Source organism: Delphinapterus leucas, chromosome 3, assembly GCF_059928025.1.
Source record: "Delphinapterus leucas isolate spDelLeu-1000000601 "Yukka" chromosome 3, BTC_Dleu_Yukka2, whole genome shotgun sequence".
In the NCBI taxonomy this organism is placed as follows: Eukaryota; Metazoa; Chordata; class Mammalia; order Artiodactyla; family Monodontidae; genus Delphinapterus; species Delphinapterus leucas.
In genome coordinates, this window is record NC_143131.1 from 61,773,578 (window position 1) to 61,797,088 (window position 23,511).

At 40.5% G+C, this 23,511-nt stretch overlaps 2 protein-coding genes across 4 annotated transcripts in view; one reads left to right on the top strand and one right to left on the bottom strand.

Moving 5' to 3' along the window:
- The window catches only part of IQGAP2 (IQ motif containing GTPase activating protein 2), a 286,332-nt gene that overhangs the window by 200,256 nt on the left and 62,565 nt on the right, over nt 1–23,511 (top strand). For both annotated transcript variants that reach the window (XM_022594569.3, XM_022594577.3), the window contains exons 14-15: nt 13,356–13,446; nt 18,894–19,061. In XM_022594569.3, coding sequence (XP_022450277.2) covers nt 13,356–13,446; nt 18,894–19,061 — 259 coding nt within the window. The remainder of the gene's footprint in view (nt 1–13,355; nt 13,447–18,893; nt 19,062–23,511) is intronic.
- Nucleotides 806–9,986, bottom strand: F2RL2 (coagulation factor II thrombin receptor like 2). 2 transcript variants are annotated; one of them, XM_030759642.2, is made up of 3 exons: nt 9,628–9,986; nt 6,067–6,165; nt 806–5,170 (listed from the first exon to the last, which is right to left on the bottom strand). In XM_030759642.2, the coding sequence occupies exon 3, from the start codon at nt 5,166–5,168 to the stop codon at nt 4,098–4,100; it is 1,071 nt and encodes a 356-aa protein (XP_030615502.2). In that variant the 5' UTR covers nt 5,169–5,170; nt 6,067–6,165; nt 9,628–9,986; the 3' UTR covers nt 806–4,097. The 2 variants fall into 2 exon arrangements, with proteins under 2 accessions (XP_030615502.2, XP_022450299.3); XM_022594591.3 differs by lacking the exon at nt 6,067–6,165 and having other exon boundaries at nt 808–5,170; nt 9,628–9,985.

Here is a 23,511-nt window from a genome sequence, read left to right on the forward strand (position 1 = left end):
TGGCCAAATGTCAAGACGAGGAATGCCCAGAGTGATTCAGAGATGGTTGGGATTTCTGTGAACTGGAGCCCTAAGGTAGGTTGGTGTGGAGATAGAACAGGAGCTGCTCCTGAAGGGTAAGGAAGTGGTTTGGTGAGTGGGAAGCAGGATAATGCAGGCAGGTAATGGCAGGGCTAGATGGGTACCAGCTTGGTTTGTTCTAGGCACAGGAGGAAACTGACCTGGCCAGGTCCCACCGAAGAGCAGAGGGCTTTATCTGGCGGCAGAGCTTGTACTGTTGTTGTGAGACATCCCCCAGATACTAGCCACTATTGGAAGAACTGAGTGGAGAGGAAGACCTATCACCTGATGCTACCTGGGACGTAACCACTTGTGGCTTGAATGCCAGGCCAGTGACTGGGAGAATGAGACTCAAACCTGACCTCATGTCCCCAAACCCCTGGGGAGGAGAGTGGACCCTGTCAGCAAGGAGGACTGGACCGCCCCCTGCTGTTTGCACTGATGTAGCTGTGGCTGTAGCACGTGCCACAGCATCGAAAGCTAAAGGTATTAGCTTTGGAGACAGGCACCATTCAAACCTTGGCTTTGCCACAAATTAGGTAGAGACTTTAGTCAAGTCACCAAAAGTCTCTGTGCTTCAGTTTTCGCATGTGTAAAATGAGAATAATAGTACCTACCTTATAGGATTACGGTGAGGCTTAAATGATTACATAATATAATAAATGAGTAATATATATTTATATTTTTACATATTAACATATAATTACATTGATTATAGTGTGTGTATGTATAAGTGTAGAGCATTTGACATGGAGCATGTCACCCCAAAAAAGTGCTGAAATAATGTAGCTAGTATTTTTGTGGGCACTTCTGGCTGTCACACAGGTCAGTGGGTGGTGAGTGATGTCTTTGTCACAAGGTCTTTACTCGACACAGGTTTACTTTACTCTGTTCACTAGTTGGGATCTTCTGGGTGCAGGATAGAGACAGACCTGGGTTTCTCTCTGCCAACAGCCACATCGGTGTTTGTCGTTAAGGTGAAACTAACTCCACAAACCTTTTATAGGCAAGCAGTGGAGGTCCCCTCCTGAGCATCCCAGTGTAAGGGCTCTAGGTCAAGACGGAATTCCACAGCACCTCTCCAGGGCACTCAGCAAGAAGCCTTGCTGGTGTCCATGCTGTGCCTCTTCTCTGTTGGGCATCCTTCCTGAGTGTGAAAGAAGTTTTTTAATAGTGTAATTAGAACAGGGAATATGAGCGTAGGGATCTGAGTTAGAGCTCAGGCATTAAACCACTTGTGGCCTATAAAGTTAGGAGCGTGAACTACATTGACAATAATTGAGGGATTAAAAACATTGCAGTAAGCAATGAGTCTGGTTTGGTTAAGTTGCCGCTTTTCAACACACTTCTCTTTCTCTGCCCATTAATTTTGAAACTTTGTTTTCTCAGCCCATTCTCTTTCCCTGGAAAAAAATCTGATTCTGTTATTTGGTGGGGTCTCTATTTGCTTTTTAACCTCTGCTGTTGTGATACCTGGAAATTTTCAGTTGTTTTTATGGGGCTGTTTCTGTGCTTTGCTTTCCAAAGGTCTAGCCTTGGAAAATAATAGAAGAAAATTACATTATTGGTATTGTCAATATAAAGTAAAGCTTGTGCCAAAGTATACAGCCATTAAAAGTCACGATGGATAACATCTTAATAGAATGCTCAGTTTTATCAAAGATTGAGGACAGTGGTGTAAGTTGGTGAGAATTCTTGGTCCTCGTTAACAGTATTTCAAGTATGACCTTGTGTAGGCACCAGATTCCTTCCATCTCTTGAGGGCAAAGGCTGAGTAGTGGGCATGTTGGCATACACCTAACAGAGAACACACTTTCTGCGTGTATTCACTAGAGGCAGTGAACTGTCAGCTATTTTTATTTTTCTTATTTTTTTATTTTTTTAACATCTTTTTTGGAGTATAATTGCTTTACAGTGCTGTGTTAGTTTCTGCTGTATAACAAAGTGAATCAGCCATACATATACATATATCCGCATATCTCCTCCCTCTTGCATCTCCCTCCCACCCTCCCTCCCTATCCCACCCCTCTAGGTGGTCACAAAGCAGCAAGCTGATCTCCCTGTCCTATGCAGCTGCTTCCCACTTGCTATCTATTTTACATTTGGTAGTGTATATATGTCCATGCCACTCTCTCACTGCGTCCCAGCTTACCCTTCCCCATTCCCATGTTCTCAAGTCCATTCTCTACATGTGAGCTATTTTTAAATTGAAGGCTTTGCTTTAGAATTTTGGAAGGTACATGACTTATACACCCCCAAAGCTCTCTTTTCCTGCATGCATAATTACTGCATAAAAATTAAGTGTGCTTTTAACAAGTGAATAGTGTTGTATTTTTTCTGTAGGTAAAACTGTCTTACAGTTTATGACTTTGTTTGCAGAAAGTCAGTTTCTTCCATTGAAGTTTTGGGCATCTTGAAACTTACTTGATTAGTTTTTCTTGCTTTGCTTTAGTGTTTATTTTTACTCTTCACATAACCACACAGATACTATAAATGGCCTTCATGTGCATTTTTGCATTTTTTAATCTGAGTCCAATGAAATAGGAAACTCTGCACACTCAAAAATAGGCATTTAAAATGTTTTTTTATTGTTTTGGTGGGCACTACAAAGTATATGGTCAATGCACATTCCTACAGGCTTGAAAATTCATCTCACAATCCTTCATGCCCTTAACCACTGATATTCTACCTTCTGTCTAATCTCCAAACTAAAGGAAATATAGTCATTTCCCTACAGGAATGTACTGGGCATTTATAACGAAATATCATTTCCCCATTAAAAACTAGGTATAAGGACAAAAATAATGGAGTCATTATTTTAAATTTATAAATGACCTCATGAATATATCCTTAGCTTTCTTTCTTTTTTTTTTTTTTAAATATAGCCAACCAAAAATAATGTGCCATGTTATATGGAATAACTTTCTTTCTCAGTATGAATTTAATTGGCTTTCATGCTGTTTAGATGCTTTGGGATTTTACTCTTTCATTCATTCAGCCACATGATGTGCAAAGTATGGAGCCTGGCTCCACAGACCCTGGGAAGACGTGGGCCTGGCATTGCTACAGGAAGCTTAAGGAAGAGGACAAGCCCCTTCTCTACTGCACATGGTGCTTAATAAGTGCTTATGGAATTAATATTTGTATATAAATGAGCCCTATATAAATGCCATAAGAAAAATACAAAAAAATGCTTTGAAGGTTCAGGTGAGAAAAATGAACTCTGGCTAGAGAGTCAGGGAAGAATTGTCCTTTGAGGACTTTGAGAGATGGAAAGAGTTAAGGCAAACATATGAGAAATAGCTTTCCGGTTAGTGGCAGGGGCAAAATGAGAAGTCTGGATCACAGCAAAGCAAGAAGCTCGGCAGGTGCCTATATCACATGCCAGGTTTTTTGGGAAATAAAATCAGTGTTAGCCTGAATGCGAAGCTAAAGATTTATAATTCCAGAGCAGTGAATGGTCAATGGAGGTCTCTGAACTGGGGGTTTTGAGTGATGTATTCAAACTGGTATTTGAGGAAGAGTAATCTGGCAGTGGACTGAGAAGTGGAGGGTAGGCTGGCAGTGATGAATGGTTAGAAAGCAAAGGTGGGGCTAGGATAGCGGACCCTACTGAGAGACATTACACACATAGAATCATGATGAGGCAGCCACCAGCATGAGAGCTGAAGGAGGCAGAAGAATTACAAATGACCCCAGACACTAAAACTGAGATCTTAGCTCCCCCCGTGCTGCACCCTTGCCCCCTGTTCCATCCACCTCCTCCAGATCATCTAGAATAGAAACCTCTTAGAAGTAGGGAAGATGGAGATTTAAAGAACTTGAAGTACCAGTCAGGCAGGTGGAGATATCTTTTCTCCTGAATTTTCATTCTTAAAATACTGATAGGTTCTTTTTTAGGTCACTGTTTATGTAATGTTTTATTTTGAAACACCATTTCCTAGGAGCTCACAAATGGAGCTAGAGAATAGAGGTCCTTGCAGTATACATATGTTATCCCAAGAGTGTATGTCTTCACACATAGCTTTCCTTGTTCTCTAAGATGATTTCACCATTGTAAGGTAAGCCGTGGAGTGATTCGTGATTTTTGACATGAGAAAATAAAGGAATGGATCTAGGCAACTATTCAAGCTACCAAGGCACAAAGCTATGAGATAGATGAAGTATAAGCCATCGGCGTTGTTGTAGTAGTAGTTTGCGTGGTGAATAATGAGTAAGATGTTGCTTGGAGCAAAGCAAATGGTAAAAACCACAAGAATGAGGAGACTCGCCTTAACATACCACAGCCACCTACGATCTTTTGCATTAAGCGTCCAAATGATGGCTGTGTAGCAGTAGATAATGACCAAAAATGGAATTAAGAATCCAAAGAATGCCAAGGAGATGAAGTAGTAGAGTTGGAAGGGAGACGAGGACTCGCATGTGTTGTGGACATCATGGCAGGTGGTGATGTCCTGCTGGACAAGATAGTACTCCTGCTTCAGAATGAAAAATGGCAGCATATATAAGAAGACCGTTGTCCACACCAATCCACACGTTAGCAAGGCATAGGTGCGCTTGGGCAGCCCCCGGTAAGTGAACGGATGGACAATGGCCAGGTAGCGGTTGATACTGATGCAGGCGAGGAACAGAATGGAACAGTACATGTTGCCATAGAAGATGACTGTGGTGGCCCGGCACATGACCTCTCCAAATACCCAGTTGTTCCCGTTGAGATGGTATGCTATTCTAAAGGGCAGTGTAACGCAAAGAAGAAAGTCTGCAATGGCCAGGTTGGCGTAGAAGACGTTCATACGGATGGATCTGGTCCTGAAGAAGAGCATCCACAGGGTCACCACGTTGGCTGGCACACCTACTACAAACACCAGGATGTAGATGGCAGGTATCAGTCTGGTACTTAAAGAGCTGCTCAGGTACCTCCTGGTAGCATTATTCACATGGAGACTTGAAACACTTTCTTCAGGGCACTTAATTTTTACAGTTGTGGTGGTTCCTGTCCAGCCTTCTATGGCAGAAAGGGGGAACTCTTCAAAAGAATTCAGGGGAGCGCCACGGAAGGTCTTAATAGGTAAGGTTGGCTTTGCCAAGTTGTCTGCATCACATTCCATGCCTGTAATTGAAAAGAAGTATTAACATATGATTTGTTGCTGAGTCATATCTATGGTTCAGGAGACAATAAAACTAGATGTCTTATGCTACATAATTTCTGTAATGGTAGAATTTAGGGTCATTTTTATTTTTAAAAATCATTATAAAAAAAAAAAATCATTATAGATGAGGCAATCAACAGGAATGCATTTAATATATTATCATTTGCCCCAGCAGCATGCTAACCCGTGCAGGAACCCAAACTAGATGACAACTCCTTGTATGTAAGGAGTTTGTAATATTGATACTATAAGAGGAAACAAAAATAGCACATCAGACCATTGTAGGCTAACGTCATATTGATTATAAACTGTATAGACTGTATAGATTATAAACTCTTCAGGCGAGAGTTAATAGATTTAGATGTTTGAGCAAAATGTCAAGGAAAAGATGAACATGAGCAAAGATGAGCAAGGTTCATAAAGAGGTGGAATTTAATAGAAGAATAAGATTCTGGTAAGTGATGAATGGGCAAAGGCATTGTGTAGGCTGACATGGGGTCTGGAAATATCAGATGAGTTGATTCAACAAATGTTTATTGCATATTTATATGCCAGTGATATACCCAGTTTTAAATCAACGCCATCCCTGTCTTCAACTCTCAAACTAATGGAGAAGATGCACAAAAACACATTCTTATGCAAATAAGGTACATCTGACAGATGAAGTTGAAAGAGTAGGTTACAGCCAAATCTCTGAAGGGCCCGTAAACTGTACTGAGAAATCATGTGCCCATTCACAGATGCTGGAGTCGTACACAGACAAAGTGATGAACAGAGGAATGGCCGTTGAGGTAGGCAGCATGATGGCTCCCCAAAGCTTCCATCTGCTAATGCCTAGAACCTGTAAATATGTTACCTTCTATGGCAAAAGGGCCTTTTGCAGATGTGCTTCAGGGTCTTGAGATGGAATGAGTATCCTGAATCGGTCAGTGGGCCAAATGTAATCATAAGACTCCTATAAGAGGAGGAGGAAAAGGGTCAAAATTGGAGATACTGGAAAATGCTATGCTGCCGGCTTTGAAGGTTGAAGAAGGGGCCACGAGCCAAAGAATGCACGTGCTTCTAGGGGCTGACCAGAGCAAGAAAACAGATTCTCCCCTGGAGCCGCCTTGCTGACACCTCGATTTTAGGACCTGTGACCTTCAGAAATACAAAAAATCTGTGTTTTAAGCCACTAAGGTAGTGGTAATTTGTTACAGCAGCAGTAGGAAACGAATATAATCATGATTTGATTTGTGTTTAAGGTGACTTTGATGACAGCGTAGAGAACAGGCTAAAAAGGTAAGAAATTAGAGGCAAGGGGGTCTGATTTGGAGGCTACTGTAGTCGTCTCAAACTCAAGCTGGTGGGTTACAGAGCTAGAGCAATGGCACTGGAGCGGTAAAGATGAACGCGTGAGACTCTGTAACAGAGGCTCAGGGGGACTTGCCTCTGACTGGCTCTGGAAGCGGTGCAGGAGAAGCAGGAAGCAAAAGTGACTGGGAGGTTTGTACTCTGGATGTCTTGGAGGAGAGGCGGATGGAGCATGGGACGGGGCAGGGGGACTGAGGGTGCCACACAGGGAGAAGCTAAGATCTTAGTTTTGAGTATTCCTGAGTGTGAATTGCTGGTGCAATATTAGAATGTAAAATGTCCCATCACAGGTTAGAAGACTTAAACGTGGAGTCCAAAATCTCAGGAGCCCAAATGAGAGTTATGGGTTTTTTAGTCTGCGTGGAGACCATACTTTGCTTTAGTGCTTGAATGCCCTAGGGAGAGATGTGAAAAGAAAGAACCCAATGGCAGACTTGAGCGGAAATGCCAGCTTTTAAGGGGAAAGGAGACAAAGGAAGAAAAATCAGAAGAGGAAATTGATCAACTGATTCCAGAAGTTGGAAATGAGAAAAAAGAAAAAGAGGATAGAAACAAATTACATACTATAAATATTTGACTGTTAGTGGCATGTTGATACTAATAATCGTAATTCATGAAAGAGCAATTTCAAAGACAAAGTAAACCTTAACACTCAAACCTGCTTTTCACTGTGTAATTTTCTGTAAGTTAATCCTTGACATGTAGAGAAAGCAGATTCTCTCACATTTCTAATGTTACCTTAAGATGAGCTTTTATGCTGAATATAAACCTAATACTTATATCGATTTAAAATGCCATTGCTCTGCCAGTTACCTCTTTTCCTACATGTTGAATCCTTGAGGTTAGTATTTAGTAACCTGGCTGTCATTCAAAGCCAGTTTCTCTTCCTGATTTAATCTCTACCAGTTCACCCCCGGGTGAAATTGAAGCCTCCCTCAGAACCTGGAGATTGCACAAACTGAATCCGGGGTGTAACGCAGAGGGAGAGTGTTGCTGAACAAGCAAGGATGAGGAGGTGTTCAGGTGTCCTTAAGGGAAGAAAGGTTAGAGAAAAGGAAAGAGAACTCGGGGAAGTGGCATTCTTCTGTGCCAGTGTGTAGATGTGGACTTAGAAGGCATGTTGTGTGACACCTGAGCACAGCCACTCAAATCCTGCTGCTTAGGGCTTCCCTGGTGGCGCAGTGATTGAGAGTCCGCCTGCCGATGCAGGGGACACGGATTCGTGCCCCGGTCCGGGAAGATCCCACATGCCGCGGAGCGGCTGGGCCCGTGAGCCATGGCCGCTGAGCCTGCGCGTCTGGAGCCTGTGCTCCGCAACGGGAGAGGTCACAAGAGGCCCACGTACCGCAAAAAAAACAAACAAAAAAAATCCTGCTGCTTACTTTGGCATTTTGGAAAATTCTTTCATCTGACATCACCCAAAGACAAGTGCCTTTCCAGACAGGCACAAAGCTGAAATATGTGGGCTGAAAAACATGCTATACGAGTTATGTCCCTTCAAGATCTGAGAAGAGAGCTGTTGAAACCATAGTGTTTGTCACTTTTCAGAAAATTCCAGTGATTGAGCAAGACATCATGCCTGAAAACATGCTAAACAGTGACTCTGTGAACAAGCCTTGATTCCATTTCCTTGAGAATTCTGGCTCTTTTATTCCTTAGGGCCTAGTTTTCCTTAAGAAATAGTACTTGTTAAATTACATATATATTTTGTAATTTGTTTGAGTTTTTTATACAGGTTTATTTGGCATGATGTTTCTGAAATGTTTTTCAACCTGAGAAAAGGCCTTGGAGAGGGACTGATCCCCAAAGGGAACAGACGTCAGCCACTAAATAACAGGGTCTTCCTTCACATTTCTCCCCAACCCCTACTAACGAAAGCAAATTCACTGCCTTTCACTTTGTCACCTTTTCTTAAAAATAATTTTTTAAGCTGAAGTATAGTTAATTTACAGTGTTGTGTTAGTTTCAAGTGTACAGCAAAGTGATTGTTTTATATACATAAAATATATTTTTTATATATATTCTCTTTCAGATTCTTTTCCATTATAGGTTGTTATAAGATACTGAGTATAGTTCCCCATGCTATACAGTAGGTCCTTGTTGTTCACCTATATTATATATAGGAGTGTGTATATGTTAATCCCAAACTCCTAATTTATCTCCCCCACTCCCCCGCTATCCCATTACTTTGTCACCTTTTAAATTCCCCCCTTTTCACATCCACCAAACCCCACCAGCACCTTGAAGGAACCACCTCCCCAAACCTCTTTTCTTTTGCTCTTCTGCTTCATTTTGGTTCATCCACTCACAGAGCACTCACTCATCTGTAAATCTCAAACGAGCTACTGCTCTCTACTCGTTCTCTCAGCGCCGTCCTTCAGCCACCTCAGTGATTCCAACTGCCAGTGTTAGCAGCATTCCTTTATAGATCCTTGGTTTTTAAAATTTTTGTCCCACCCCCCCCCCCATTGTCACTTCTTCCCTTCAGCTTTCCTGTTCCTAAAACGTTGGCTGGGGTAGGACCCCAACAGTAAGGGGGTTGTGGATATCTCTATCCCAAATTGATTACTTTTAGAGCAAGCAGGAGGTTACAGGCTAACATTGTATTGAGTGAAATAGGAAACACATATTTCTTTTGGGAAACACAAATTCATTAGCATAACTGATTACTGAAAGCAGACCACTCCGTCTATCAGGGAGTATTCTTGTTTCCAGAAGGTATAAACATAGGATTTTTAAAATCTCTTAAAAAAAAGTTATCTTTGCCAAATCAGAGGAAATTCTTAGAAAATCAAAAACTTTTAAAGAAAACTGATTCTTGACTTCATTGTAGAGATCTAACATCTTGACTATGCCACAAAATTTTAAATATCAACGGAGAACACTTAGTCTTTGACAAGTTTGGAATAGTGAACAGACTACATCTCTTCACGTCCATAATTCCACGTTTTAATAACTAAGATTTGGGGTTGCAATTTGTGTGAAATGTAAAAGAGATTAGATTCATTGGACTCTTGGGACACAAACCAGCATTCCCACTCTACCCCATAAGATAAGAGCTTACCACTTTGACAGGAAGCAGGTGACAGAAGCAGTGCTCCAACAGCTACAAAGATGACAGCTTTCATCTTGATCATCTGAGCCCCGTTTCTCAAATGTTTAAAATTAGGGAGTATGGTTTCACTTCGGTTCCATGTGTTGGCACCAGTTGGAAACCTGGTTCTCTCTGTAGAAGCGTGTTCTCTTGTGCTCTGCAGGCAGGAAGCCTGCCAGGGTCCTCTGCAGGGAAAGGGTGTGACAGCACTCATGTTTCAGTGTGCATGACTCAGCCTGAGCCTCTGAGCACGTTACGTTATCCCCGGAGAAAGTCACTGAACTCCTCCCTATCCCTCACAGGAGAGAAGCTGTCATTCCCACCCAGTGAATTTATGTGCATTGAATGAATACCCTTAAGAACAGTCCTTAAAAAAAAAAAAAGAACAGTCCTTGACAGAAGTAAGCTGGAAACAGATGCTGAGCAGCAGTTAGATTTGAATCTGTCCCATATCTCATTTTTACCCAGTTTAAAAATGAAGTTCTAGAGTGTCATTTCTACTTAGCGACTGAGCTGTCAGAAATTATCCTTTCCTTTATCCTTCCAGCTATTTTAAGTCTTAATTCTTAAACTCATTACATAATTGTAGGCTAAATGAATCATGGAAAGCAAACTTTTTTTTAAGAAGTTAAAATTGTTTTAAGCTCTTGATTACTTTGAAAATTCTCCTTCAGTGTCACATTAGTCTGAATTTGTCATCGGTGCTTGGCCAAAACTTGGTTTCATTGTGTTTTGTTTTGCCACAGCTAAACATATTCTAAGCCATTCAATAATTCTGTAGGGTCAGATAACTAGGGAACCCCGCCCAAAAATACTGTTTGATTAAACTAAAATCATAATATAACATTAAAACACAGAGGACTCCCTTTATCCCATGGGTATCGGTGAGCAGGTTTACAGTAAGCTTTTTTTCTTAACTGTGGTAAAATGTACATAACATAAAATTTACCATCTTAACACTTATGAAGTGTTCAACTTAGTAATGTTAAACACATTCACGTAGTTGTTTAACATATAAGATTTTATGTGTAGTTATGTTCTGCAGGATATAATTTAATATGTAGTAAAAAAAAAAAGCTGCATTATAACACATTTTCCTATAATTAACAAAACTTAAATGCTAAGCCAGACAACCCAAAGCCTGTTAACTATAAAAATGAAGTAAGAATCAGAAAATGCAAATTTCACAAGCCTTAAGGTTAAGGAATAAGGTGGGAGAAAATGGATCTGTGTAAACTTTTCCCATCTTGGTTGAATGTTATCACACCAAGAATTTTACAATCAAAAGTCAGTGTTTAATACTTCAACCAAATAATATATGGTAGCACAAACTGAGATAGAATGCTATTTCATTGCAGAAATAGTAACCAAAACTCACAAAATATTGAAGAGAAGTTACTTTTTTATTTAAAATTTTCTAGGAATCATTTAAATTCAGGAATTTATTACTTGATTTTCAGATGGCCTACTTTCTGTTGACTTAAGCAGTCTGTAACCCATATGTTGAACCTGGATGTTTAGCTGGAGATAGAGTCACGGCCATCCTGTAAATATCCTATTTCCAGTCTTCTAGTGAGCGGTTGAAAGGGAGACCTTACACTGGTAGGCTTCAGTTTTTACTCTTGGTTTTCCATTTAATTGTAGCAACCTTTACGTCTGTGGGTCATGATTTAAACTGTTGACTTAAATTCTTTTGATTGGCAAAGTCTCTCTTGGGTTTAGGTTACAAAACTGATACTTTCAGCTTTGAAGTGGGATTGTAACTTCCTTCGCATCTGGGTAAAAGTTTGTATGGTACATCTTCTACACTGATAAGTTATGAAGGAATTTGGTAAATACTCTTCAAAAAGAACCTGAGGAAAACAGAAATGAACTTGTGTGGAGCTTAGTTTTTAGGCTATACCTTGGGGTGTGGTTGGGTTCTCTTTGGCTTAGAAGCAGAGAAAAAAATACTTTCTATTCCCGTCTCTTCATTCCTCTTCTAGTTTTCAACTTCCCATCTTACTTCTTGTTTGAACCTTCCGCATCCATTCTCCCCCAAAATGGAAACTCTTATTAGCTGGTGGTTCCCATGTGGCAGATCTAGCTAAAGGTGATTGTGCAAGCAGGAACCAAGCCTTCCTCAATGGTCTTCATTAGTCTGGAGGTTACAGGATGAAATAGCAGATACTTTGTCTCATTTTCAGAGCCCTCTCCACATATATCATCTCCTGTTAGCCTCTGCGGGAAATAGGGCTGAAGCCTCCCAAAGAAGCTGGTGAATGTTATTTCTCCTTCCTGCCCCCCATCCTTCTTGAGTCCTAAGTGATGGAGCTGGTTCTCCATGGGTCCAATGACCTACCTTCTGTTCATTCAGTCTTGCTTCAGTCTCTAGTACATGACACTTACTCCTACAAATAGGCTAATGCTCCCACTTTTTAAAATGAAATGTCTCATCTTCTCTGAAAATATTTAATTTCTACTGCTAACAAAATTTACTTGTAATCTTAGACAAGTTTATATGAAACGCAGTGCTGTCTGAAAATCCTATTTAATTACATTATATCAGCACCACATTTGGAGTAAGATCATCAGAATCAACCCAAAAGTAAAAACTAGTAAAGATAACTCAATACCTTTTTATTGCTGCTACCACTTCCTTTCTGAAGCTATCCTTAACTACTTGGTCTTTTCTCTGCCTGCAACTCAACACTCCTAATATAAATTAATCTCTTCTTGGCTATTTCTAGATTGTGTATCTACAGGTAATATTGCTCTGATCACATTGTATTATAATCATATATTCTTTTCCATTATGGTTTATTACAGGATATTGAACATAGTTCCCTGTGCTATACAGTAGGACCTTGTTGTTTATCCAATAATTATAATTTTTTGATGCATCTTTCTCTCTTGCTAAACTGTTAGCTCCTTGAAGCCCATCACCATGTTTCTGTTTGGATATTTTTGTTCTTATATTTGTCCCTGTGTCTGATAAAATTCAAGTATCATTGTTTCCCACAAATTGAAAGTATTTCCATGGCACCCTGGGCCACATTGGAAACCACAGTTACTGAGTGCTTGGGAGAGAGAGTATTTGATTGACTAAGGTAGCCAGAGAAGGCTTTTTTGGAAGAGGTGCCATTTGAATTAAGGCCTGAATGATAAGAAAAAACCAACAGCCATGCAGCTGGGGTAGAATGATGTGATCTGAAGGAGGCTGATGTGAAAATCTGAAACAGTGAGTAGAGAAGAGTGAGGTAAAGCTGGAGGGGTCGGCAGGGCCAGATTCTCAGATCCCCACAGTTCATGGGAAGGGAGTGTTGTTTCCTTCAAACTGCTGGGAAAACCTTCTAAAGGAGTTTAAATAGAGGGATGGCGTGATGATCTGTCCCTTTTGGAGAGATCATCTGGTTCTCTATAGGGGACCACTGTGGTGAAAGGCAAACTTGGAAACAATGAAAGGAAGTAGGAGATCGAAGCAGCTGTCCAGTGAGAGATGATGGGGGACTGGACTAAAGGGGTGGCCGTGGAGAAGGTTGAACTGGTCCAATTGGGAGTCTGTTTCATCAGTAGCTTGTACAGTTTGTGGCTGTGCTGGGTAGTTGCTCAGTAAGAGTTTGTGGAGATTTTAATAAAGTGGCTCCTAAAAAGCCGTTATTAATTCTGTTTCATCATCATTCACTGTTCTTTCTTTTATTCTGTGCCCATATTCTCAGGACCCTCAAAGTGCTTCTAAAATTCTTTGGCTGGATGAGATACAGCATGCGGTCAATGAGGCCAACAAGGACATGGACAAAGCAAAACACTGTAAGCCCTCACCTCCTTCTGCTGGCCAAACTGGCCTTGCTTGCGTCTGGTTATGCCCCTCAATTTTTATTTTAATTCCTAATTTTTTTTTAAGTAGACCATCTTTAATTTCTGAAAAGATATGGACTCTCTCTACCAATTTTAATTCCTGAATGCATATTTATACAAAAATAAGATTGGTCGGTTGCACTGTTTTTAGCGGTTAGGTACTATCTCCAGCAAAATCTGAGATTGTTGCTGAACAAAATCCAGAAAGCAAAAAATAATTTCTCAACTCTTAAATCTGTAGTGTAATCAAGTCCTTTTTTATCTTGATCCTTAGAAAACTAGGCTCTTTCTGCTTATTAAATGCCTTCCATTGCAGTAGTCAGGGTTTTCCAAAAACAGAGCAACATATATTTTTTTTCTCTAGAAAAAACAGACTTATATATATATATTCTGTTTCTCTGGAAAGTATATAGTATGTGTACTATCTACCTGTCTATACACCCACATATATATATAGAAAGAAAGAGGGAGATTTATTTTAAGAAATAGTCTCATGCAATTGTGGAGAGGCTGGCAAGTCCAAAATCTGTAGGTCAGGCTGGCAGAGGCCAGGGGACAGCACTTAATTGCCAAAGACAAGTGGGTGTGGTTATTATAACGGACAGCCGAGTCGAAGCAGTAATTAGAAAAATGTGACTCACAGAGACCTATAGAATTTGCTAATTGATCATGGTGTTCCTAGAAGTGAAATAGAGAGTCTACTAAACTCTTACTTGATTTGCACAAGTGGAAGAAGAGTTCTAGGTCAGGTGAATGTAAGTAAAACAACAGAAAGTCATGGTCCCTCCGTTAGTTCCCAGACTCGAGCCATTTACAGCCCCAGAACCCCCTGAATGAAGGATGGGCTGGGTCCCCTTGGGAAAGGACCCTGCTACATTATCAACATGTTATACCCTACTGTGGTGACTGTGCTGGGAGGAAAGGACATAATCACACGTTTCAGAGATTACTGGACACTGACTCTGAACTGACACTAATTCCAGGAGACCTAAAATTTCACTGTGGTCCACCAGTCAGGGGAGGGGCTTATGGAGGTGAGATGATCACTGTGGTGTTGCTAAGGTCCGTCTCATAGTGGGTCTAGTGGGGCCTCAAACCCACCCTAGGATTATTTCCCCAGGTCCGAAATGCATAAATGGAGTAGACATACTCAGCAATTGGCAGAACCCACATTAGCTCAAATGATAGTTGTCTTTTTTTAAAGCATCTATTTTCACAGAAGAATAATAAGAAAATTCACATGGCAATCTAAAATAGCTTCAAGATTGATATGCTAGGGACTTCCCTGGTGGCGTAGTGGTTAAGAATCTGCCTGCCAGGGCTTCCCTGGTGGCGCAGTGGTTGAGAGTCTGCCTGCCAATGCAGGGGACACGGGTTCGTGCCCTGGTCCGGGAAGATCCCACATGCCGCGGAGCGGCTGGGCCTGCGAGCCATGGCCGCTGGGCCTGCGCATCCGGAGCCTGTGCTCTGCAACAGGAGAGGCCACAATGGTGAGAGGCCTGTGTACCGCGAAAAAAAAAAAAAAAGAATCTGCCTGCCAACGCAGGGGACACGGGTTCGAGCCCTGGTCCAGGAAGATCCCACATGCCGCCGAGCAACTAAGCCCGTGCGCCACAACTACTGAAGCCCATGTGCCTAGAGCCTGTGCTCTGCAACAAGAGAAGCCTCCGCAATGAAGAGTTGCCCGCGCAGCAACGAATACCCAACACAGCCAAAAATACATAAGTAAATAAATAGATTTATTTTTTTTAAAATATTGATATGCTAACACTCTACATATATAAATAACCTACGTAAATTAAGATCCTAAAGGTGCAGTTCATTAACCTCTCCATTCATGACATAATTAGAATCTATCCTGTTGTATCAAGTCATAGTCTTGCTCCAGAAATGTGCTTTTAAATGTCACAGGCATCTGTAAGGAACATCTGGTTTTTATTTCCTTAGCCTGGAAAAATATGTGTATTTCTCCAACCTGAATTTTTATACCCTTAGGATCTTTGAAGTCTTTCCATTACAGCACTCTAATCCTTTTTTTTAATCGTCATTTGAGCTTCTTGCTTTTTTTTTTGTTTTTTAAATTCCTGGTTGCGCTGTGTCTTCATTGCTTCCCCGTGGGCTTTCTCTAGTTGTGGTGAGTGGGGGCTACTCTTCGTTGCAGTGCGCGGGCTTCTCATTGTGGTGGCTTTTCTTGTTGCGGAGCATGGGCTCTAGGTGCGCAGGCTTCAGTAGTTGTGGCACGTGGGCTCAGTAGTTGTGGCTCGCGGGCTCTAGAGCACAGGCTCAGTAGCTGTGGCGCACGGGCTTAGTTGCTCCACGGCATGTGGGCTCTTCCCATATCAGGGATCGAACCGTGTCCCCTGCACTGGCAGGCGGATTCTTAACCACTGTGCCACCAGGCAAGTCCCATCTAGCACTCTAATCCTTAAGAAAAAAAATAAAATTGAGTTGTGTACACAAGAGATTTAAATTTATATATAAGACTGAAGGCAGCCTTAGTTTGAAGGAACACTTTTAAGAAATTAGATTATCATACAGGCACTCAAATAGCCTAAAAGGGTTATGATTTTTCTCTTAAAGATCAAACCAGTTTAGAAGTTATTTTATTCCTTTTTATTCTGTGTTCTGCTTATATTTGGCCTGCAAATGTTAAGTTGATCCTCTTGAGACTCAACGTTTCTATTTACTATGAATATAAGAAATTTTCTCAAATGTGTGATTCTTTACTCCACACTTGCATATTTAAAATCCTTTCTTCTACTTCTGTCCTATCCCTTGAAAGAGTTGATACAGTGTCTTCTATGATATATAACAACAAATAGATGTTCTGAAGATAAAACCATCTATATTCTTATACTGAGTTGAGAATTTTCCAGTTTTATCAACAAGGAATTTAATCTTACTTTTAAAAGCATTCTTCATCCTTTGTATGAAGACTTAAAAACAGATTCTGATCACATGGTGCAATTATCAAAGCCACTCCCAGATAATTTGATAAAAGAAAATGTGCTGACCCGTGTATTTTACCACAGGCAAGATTTAAAAGGGCATAGTACCTCAACACTCCTTCGTTTTGGCCCAATGTCCATTTTCACTGGAGCATCCTGCTTTCTTAAAGTAGGGTTTTCTCCATTTTTTGACTCCTTAGAGCAATGTTTTTCAGCCTTTTTCCATTACTGCACCCTAAGGAATCTTTGTAGCCTTTTTTTTTTTCCCATGGTGCTCTTTACCATGACATTTTAATACCACAGATATATCGTCTACCTCTTTATGTGCCATATGTAGATCTGTGCTTTTATACATAAAAAGATTTTTTACTTTCTCGTCCTAAGAACCCACGTAAAGCAAACGCATTTTTGGATCTCTTAGGAGGTTTGGGGGAGGTTTTCTTCATTTGTTCCATAGCAGAAACATACCTGACTTTCCGGATATCATTTATCTGTCATTCTCAACTATCTGGAACTTAATCACAACCCATAGATGAAGAAAAAAGCAAGCAATATAGCTGTCTCAAAGCCTGTGTACTACAACTGATTTTTCTCAACTCAGTGGGGACCACCTGGACAGCTACTTTGAGCCTGTTTATTCTTATCTTCAGCATAAGGCTAATCTCTTGGTTGTATCTCTTCCCAGCTCAGAAGCCATGAACTACAAGGAAGTTAGGTGTTTGGGCTGCCCCGTGCAGGCACTCAGACAGGAGCAAGAGGTGATAACTGACAGTGACGTTAGAGGAAAACTAAAAAGAAGAGGAATTTGAGGCCATTTAGTGCAGGAGCAAAGCAGCCCCAACACCTCCATAAGTCCTTGAAGTTACCACTCACCGTATTACAGCACAGTATAATTTTAATGACATGAAGGACTCTTCTGGCAGCCCTCGGCAAATGTTAAACGCCTGATACGTACCAGGGACTGTGGGTACAATGATGAGCAGGATAGAAACTGTCCTGTTAGGGTTTTTACCGGGGCTTTAGATTTTCATGGCGCATGATTCTGTTAAGATGAAGGTTGGCACCTAAAGGAGTCAGCTTCAGTTATCTGGAAGATTAACCCATGGACCCACTGCTTGCACATCAATACATACATTTGCAAGAAATGTTTGCCTGCGTAATATCCATCTTTTAAGGAAAACAGCATTTCACTGGGTTCGATGAAGCTGTCGGATGTAATTCACGTGAGGATCCTTTGTCATTTCCTTGTTCTTTCCACATCTCTCAGACCACAGACATCTCCAACACCAGTACTGCCTTCTTGTTCTACAAAGCTTTCCTGGAGAAGAGGAAAGGGGGGCAGCTTACCCGTTCCCATTAACTTTATAATTGAAAGAACCTACTGGTGTAGCTTTTGTTCAGCAACAACTGGAGTTGGCTGTGGGAGGTCTTTACTCTTCACCTGCTCCTTGAGATTTGCATGACGTGGACTCATGGCTGTCGAAAGTCAGACTCTGTTTTTCTTACCACGTCAGCCTTCACAGTTCTATGCACGTGTGAACATAAGTTGATGACAGCAGTATACCATTTAGCATTTGTATGGCAGAGTTTGACGTGTGTGTTTAAAAAGAAAGAAAGAAAAAAAAATCCATCTCTCTCCTCTCTTTTCATCAAGATGTTTTTTCATCTAGAAAGTGCTTAACCTGGTTTCTTCCATTTTTTTTGTTCTGCCTTGCTAATTCAGTGCATTTATAGGTTGTGAAGACAGTAGGTCCATTGGTGGGCCAGAATATCCTTACCTGGAACTAAAATAGATGATAAAGGATTCACCACGTTAACTTTCTTGAGGCAACCAAGAGTCCAGTGAGGTTTTATTTGTGGGGAGAGGCAGAAATGTGAAATGGGATAACATGCTTTCTAGGTCTAAATTGGTTCCACAGTTAAGTTTCTGGACTTCACTGCACATATCCACCAGCTGTGCCTGTTGCCTTCCTAGAACATTCGTTCAGGTTGCTGAGGACAATGTTAAACTTGCACTATACCAGAGAATTTCAGGATTTCTGTGGCTTAGATAGCATTTTACTTGTTCTAAAATAAATACATGTCTTCATAAAGCTAGTTCTCAAATACAGATTAATGACCTGCCTAAGGGCTGCATAACTACTGTCAATATGTGTCCCCCCCCCGCCCCATTTCACAGATCACCACGATGAGCAGAACCTAGTACCTTGATATCACACAAGAGTAACCAGGAAATACTGTGATTTTTGATAAACAATGCTCCTATGGGATTGTATTCCTCTTAACAACCTGAGCAGTTGGTGACTCTCTGTGGCGTATGTAGTGCATACTCTCAAAGGGTAAACAGGTTTAATACCAATGCATTCCTAAAAGGTTGAATTATATCTTTGCATGCCTCTGGGGTGAGTAGAAGATAACGATTAACAGAAACATTTATTTTTCATTACCCAGGGGTTACACTGGTCGTTGATGTTAATGAATTTTTGGAGAAGGAGAAGCAAAGCGATATTTTGTCTGTTTTGAAGTCTGCCGTTGGTAATACAAACGATGTAATGCCCGAATGTGCTGACAGGTACTATGACACCCTTGCGAAGGCAAAAGAGCAAAAATCTAAAAGTGGTAAGCTTCTTCATCGTTTAGCACAAACTAAATCGGCATTTTGAATAGGATGGTTTCTGTGGTATTGTGTTACCTTAATTTTAAGACAGATAATCGCTTTCAAATGAACGTTTCTGAAATGTTTATCATCTCTGGCAAAGGAAATTTTTTAGGTGTTGCTTTTCCTTTTTTGTCTCTTAGAAAGCTGTGATTAACTTGCTGGCTGTGTGTGGGTGCCATATACTTGAGAAAATACAGTATTAAAGGAGACTTACAGAAAGTAGGGCAGATATAGGGTAGCCTCCTCAAAGACATCTGCTTTCCTTTAAAAGAGTTATTGTCTTTCTCTCAAACCTTAATCCTTGTCCTTTTGCCCCAGAGTCCCCATGCTTCTAAAATGGAGTTCTGATAGTGTCTGTCATAATGAAAGAGTCATATCCAAGTGTATGGATCTTGGAAATAAATACTGGAATCGCTTCTCAAAAAAAAAAAGACGACTTTGCTTCCTATAGATCTTGCTGTTGAGCCATCCCTCTAGTGGTACAAACTGATTTTTACACTAATATTTCTCTCCATCCTTTTTGAAACAAATGACACATTATTATACAATATTAAGTGGAAGTAAAAAGTAATTTTGAAAGTACAAAATAAGCAGCAAATTGGTCTCCAAGAGCCTTGGCATATACGTAGGCCTGTACAATCCAATGGCAGGTCATGAAATATTAGCTGTGGAAACTGTGTTTTAGATCATGAGTTTAAGACTCATTTTTCAGATTTAGAAAATCACCTTGATGACATTTTGGACAGAGGGAGAAAATGACAAATCCAAGGAGATTAATTTTTGGCAGAGATAATCCATCATCTCTTTAGTAGGTTTTTGTTGAGCACTTGCTATGTCCTAGTGTCAAGGATCAAGGTGTCTCCTGACTCTTAGGCTGGTGTTTACTTGTACCACATCATGGGTCATGTACATAGTACTTTTCATCTTTAGGAAACTGCTGTGACAATATATGGCCTTAGAAGTGGAACTTAAGGAAAAAAAATATTTTTTTTTTTTTTAGTTCACTGGAAGTCTGTCCAAAAGTACCCTATGTACTTCCTTGTAAATTAGTCTGATGTATTTCTTACTTGGGAATTCTACCCTCCAATTCCACAAATTTTCTGTTAATGAAATGGAAACGGGGCTACTGGCCATCCTCTCCTACTTGGCACCTGATCACCCTTGAGCCTCTCTCTGTTCCCTTCACAACTCTTCATCAGGAGTTACTGTAGTGCCCCTACCTCATCCTTCACGAGGAAAGAATTGTACAACTGTATTTATGCAGGGGTGAGTTCCTAGAGATGACCCATCATAATCTCAAAATCATCCTGGCCCAAACTTAGTTTTATCTTCTTTTCCCTAAACTTGCCTACTCCTCTTCCCAAGTGCCATGTCCTGGTCAGTGAAGAAAAAATGTCCCGAGGTAGCCAATTTAGAAACATAGGAGATACCTTAGATTCATTTTTTTCTGGAAACAAAAAGAGAGTTGGGACTTTGTTAGAATTGTGTTGAAGCTGTAGATCAGTTTGAAGCATATTGCCGTCTTGACAGTATTAAGTCTTCTGATCCATGTACATGGTATGTCTTTGCTTTTAATTAGGTTTTTAATTCTTTCAACAATGTTTTGTAGTTTTCAATGTATAGGGCTTGCATTTCTTTAGTTGCATTTATTCCTACATATTTTATTATTTTTGATGCCATTGTAAATGTTGTTTTCTTAATCTCACTTTGGGGTTGTTTATTGCTCACATATAGAAATATAATTGATTTTTTTATTGAGATATATCACATACCATTAAATTCACTCTTTTAAGGTGTGAAATTCAGAAGTTTTTACTTAACACTAAAAACACCACCACTGGTTAATTTGCCTTTTAATAAAGGATATTTTTCCTTATAATAAACAAAGCCCCTTACCTATTACCCATTGCTCCCCACCCCCAACTTTCAGTCCCAGGCAATCGCTAATCTACTCTCTGTCTCTCTGAATTTGCCTCTTCTGCACATTTCATATAAATTAAGTCATACTGTGTTTGGCTTCTTTCACGTAGTGTAATGTTTTCAAAGTTCAACCATGTTGTAGCATGTATCAGTTCTTCATTTCTTTTTATGGCTGATAATATTCCATTGTATGAGTATGCCACATTTTGTTTATCCATTCATCAGTTGATAGAATTTAGATTTTTTTTCTCCAGTTTTGGCTATCCTGAATAATACTTCTGTAAACATTTGTATACAAACTTTTGTGTGGGCATATTTTCATAATATTGATTTTGTATCCTGCAACGTTCCTGGACTCATTTATTCTAATAGTTTTTTAGTGGATTCTTGGGCTGCCACCTGTTGTTATAAATAAAGTTTTATTGTGATTCAGCCACACTCATTAATTTACATATCGTCTCTGGCTGCTTTCATGCTACAGTGGCAGAGTCAAGTAGTTGTATGAGAGACCTGTAGCACACAAGACTGAAAATATTTACTCTCTGGCCCTTTATAGAAAAAGATTGCCAACCCCTGTTCTAGAAGGAAGAGGAAAAACTTTCTAGCCAATTAAAGACTAACTTTCATTCCCAGAAGAGCTGTGAACATTGTTTGGGGTAGTGAACAGGATAATTTATTCTTACTCTTTCACCTCTGATTCTAGGATGTCTATTTTTTCCCAAACAAGTGTTCACTCTTTGGTAGATCACTCAGCCTTATGGTTCAGTTTAGGTCTTATACAGGTATGATTTTGTCTGGAAGGCATCTAGAAAGTATGCTTCCTTATAGAATGCTCACCACCTCTTAACTCACGGGTATCTTTCTCTTGTATGTTTCCTCAAAGGCCCGTAATTAGTCTTTTCCCTAAGTAACAAACCAACTGTATTTCTCCTGTTCTGGAGATGCCCTCCTCAGCCTTTGATCTGACTCTAAACTCATACTTGATGTGAAAATGATAAAATTCTCTTTTTCTATTATCCACTGACATCCCAACTCAAATAACCCTTACAGTGCCAATGTGGTTGTCTTTTATTTATTTATTTATTTATTATTTTTATTTTTGGCTGCGTTGGGTCTTCGTTACTGAATACAGGCTTTCTCTAGTTGCAGCGAGCAGGGGCTACTCTTCATCACAGTGGTGTGTGGGCTTCTCATTGCGGTGGCTTCTCTTGTTGCAGAGCACAGGCTCTAGGCATGCGGGCTTCAGTAGTTGTGGCACGGGGGCTCAGTAGTTGTGGCTCATAGCTTAGTTGCTCCGCGGCATGTGGGATCTTTCTGGACCAGGGCTCAAACCCGTGTCCCCTGCATTGACAGGCGGATTCTTAACCACTGTGCCACCAGGGAAGCCCCAATGTGGTTGGCTTTTAACCAACTAAGAACTTTTTACTTCTCAGTTCTTATGAAAATAAAACATACCCATTTTCACCATCTTTATTTGCTTTCTTTCCTTCCCACTGAGAGAGTTGCCTTAAAAAGGGTTTTCATTATTCTGAAAGCACTTGTGAATCTGACAACTCTTGGTGATTGAAAATATAATTATTACTTGTGATCATCTTAATTTGACTATACAATATATTTTCTAGTAGACCAGCATTTCTAAACAGATAACAACTGCCTGACTGCCCATTTGAAGACAGATATATCTCTGTTCCTGGGCATTGACAGAACAGTTGAGGGGCATTAAAAGCCAAGTAAAGAATCAACACACATGGGCTTCCCTGGTGGCGCAGTGGTTGAGAGTCCGCCTACCGATGCAGGGGACACGGGTTCGTGCCCCGGTCCGGGAAGATCCCGCATGCCACGGAGCGGCTGGGCCAGTGAGCCATGGCCACTGAGCCTGCGCGTCCAGAGCCTGTGCTCCGCAACGGAAGAGGCCACAACAGTGAGAGGCCCGCATACCGCAAAAAAAAAAAAAAAAAGAATCAATACACAAAACCAAATAAAGAATCAACACACATTAAATCAACACGCCTTAAAGTTATCTCTGCTTAGATATTTGAATCCATTTAAATATTCTTTGAGGAAATGCAGTCAAATTTTGATTTATCTATAATTGCTCTAATGCGCACTTGGTAGCAGTTGGCTTAGCTTGGTCAGAAGTTTGTTTTATTGTTGTTTTTAGCTCTCTGATCTGGGACAAGAATCATAACCATTCAACAAAATAAATAGATTGCTAAATAGGAAGTATAGCACATTCATGAGGAGATATTCTTCTTGGCCAATTTAAGCCATGACTGCCATAGTTTTGTTTTGTTTTTTTCTAGTATCCACCCCACGCCCCCCCCCCCCCGCAAAATTAAGTTCTTTCAACATTTTTTTTCTGCTTTTGTGTGGTTGTGTAGAGCAAGATGAGTCAGAGGGACCAGGAATTTTCCTTTTCCCTGCTTAGTGACCTCAGAGGTTGTGTATGCCATTTTGTGCTTTGAATAAAGTTGTCTGCAAAGATGAGTC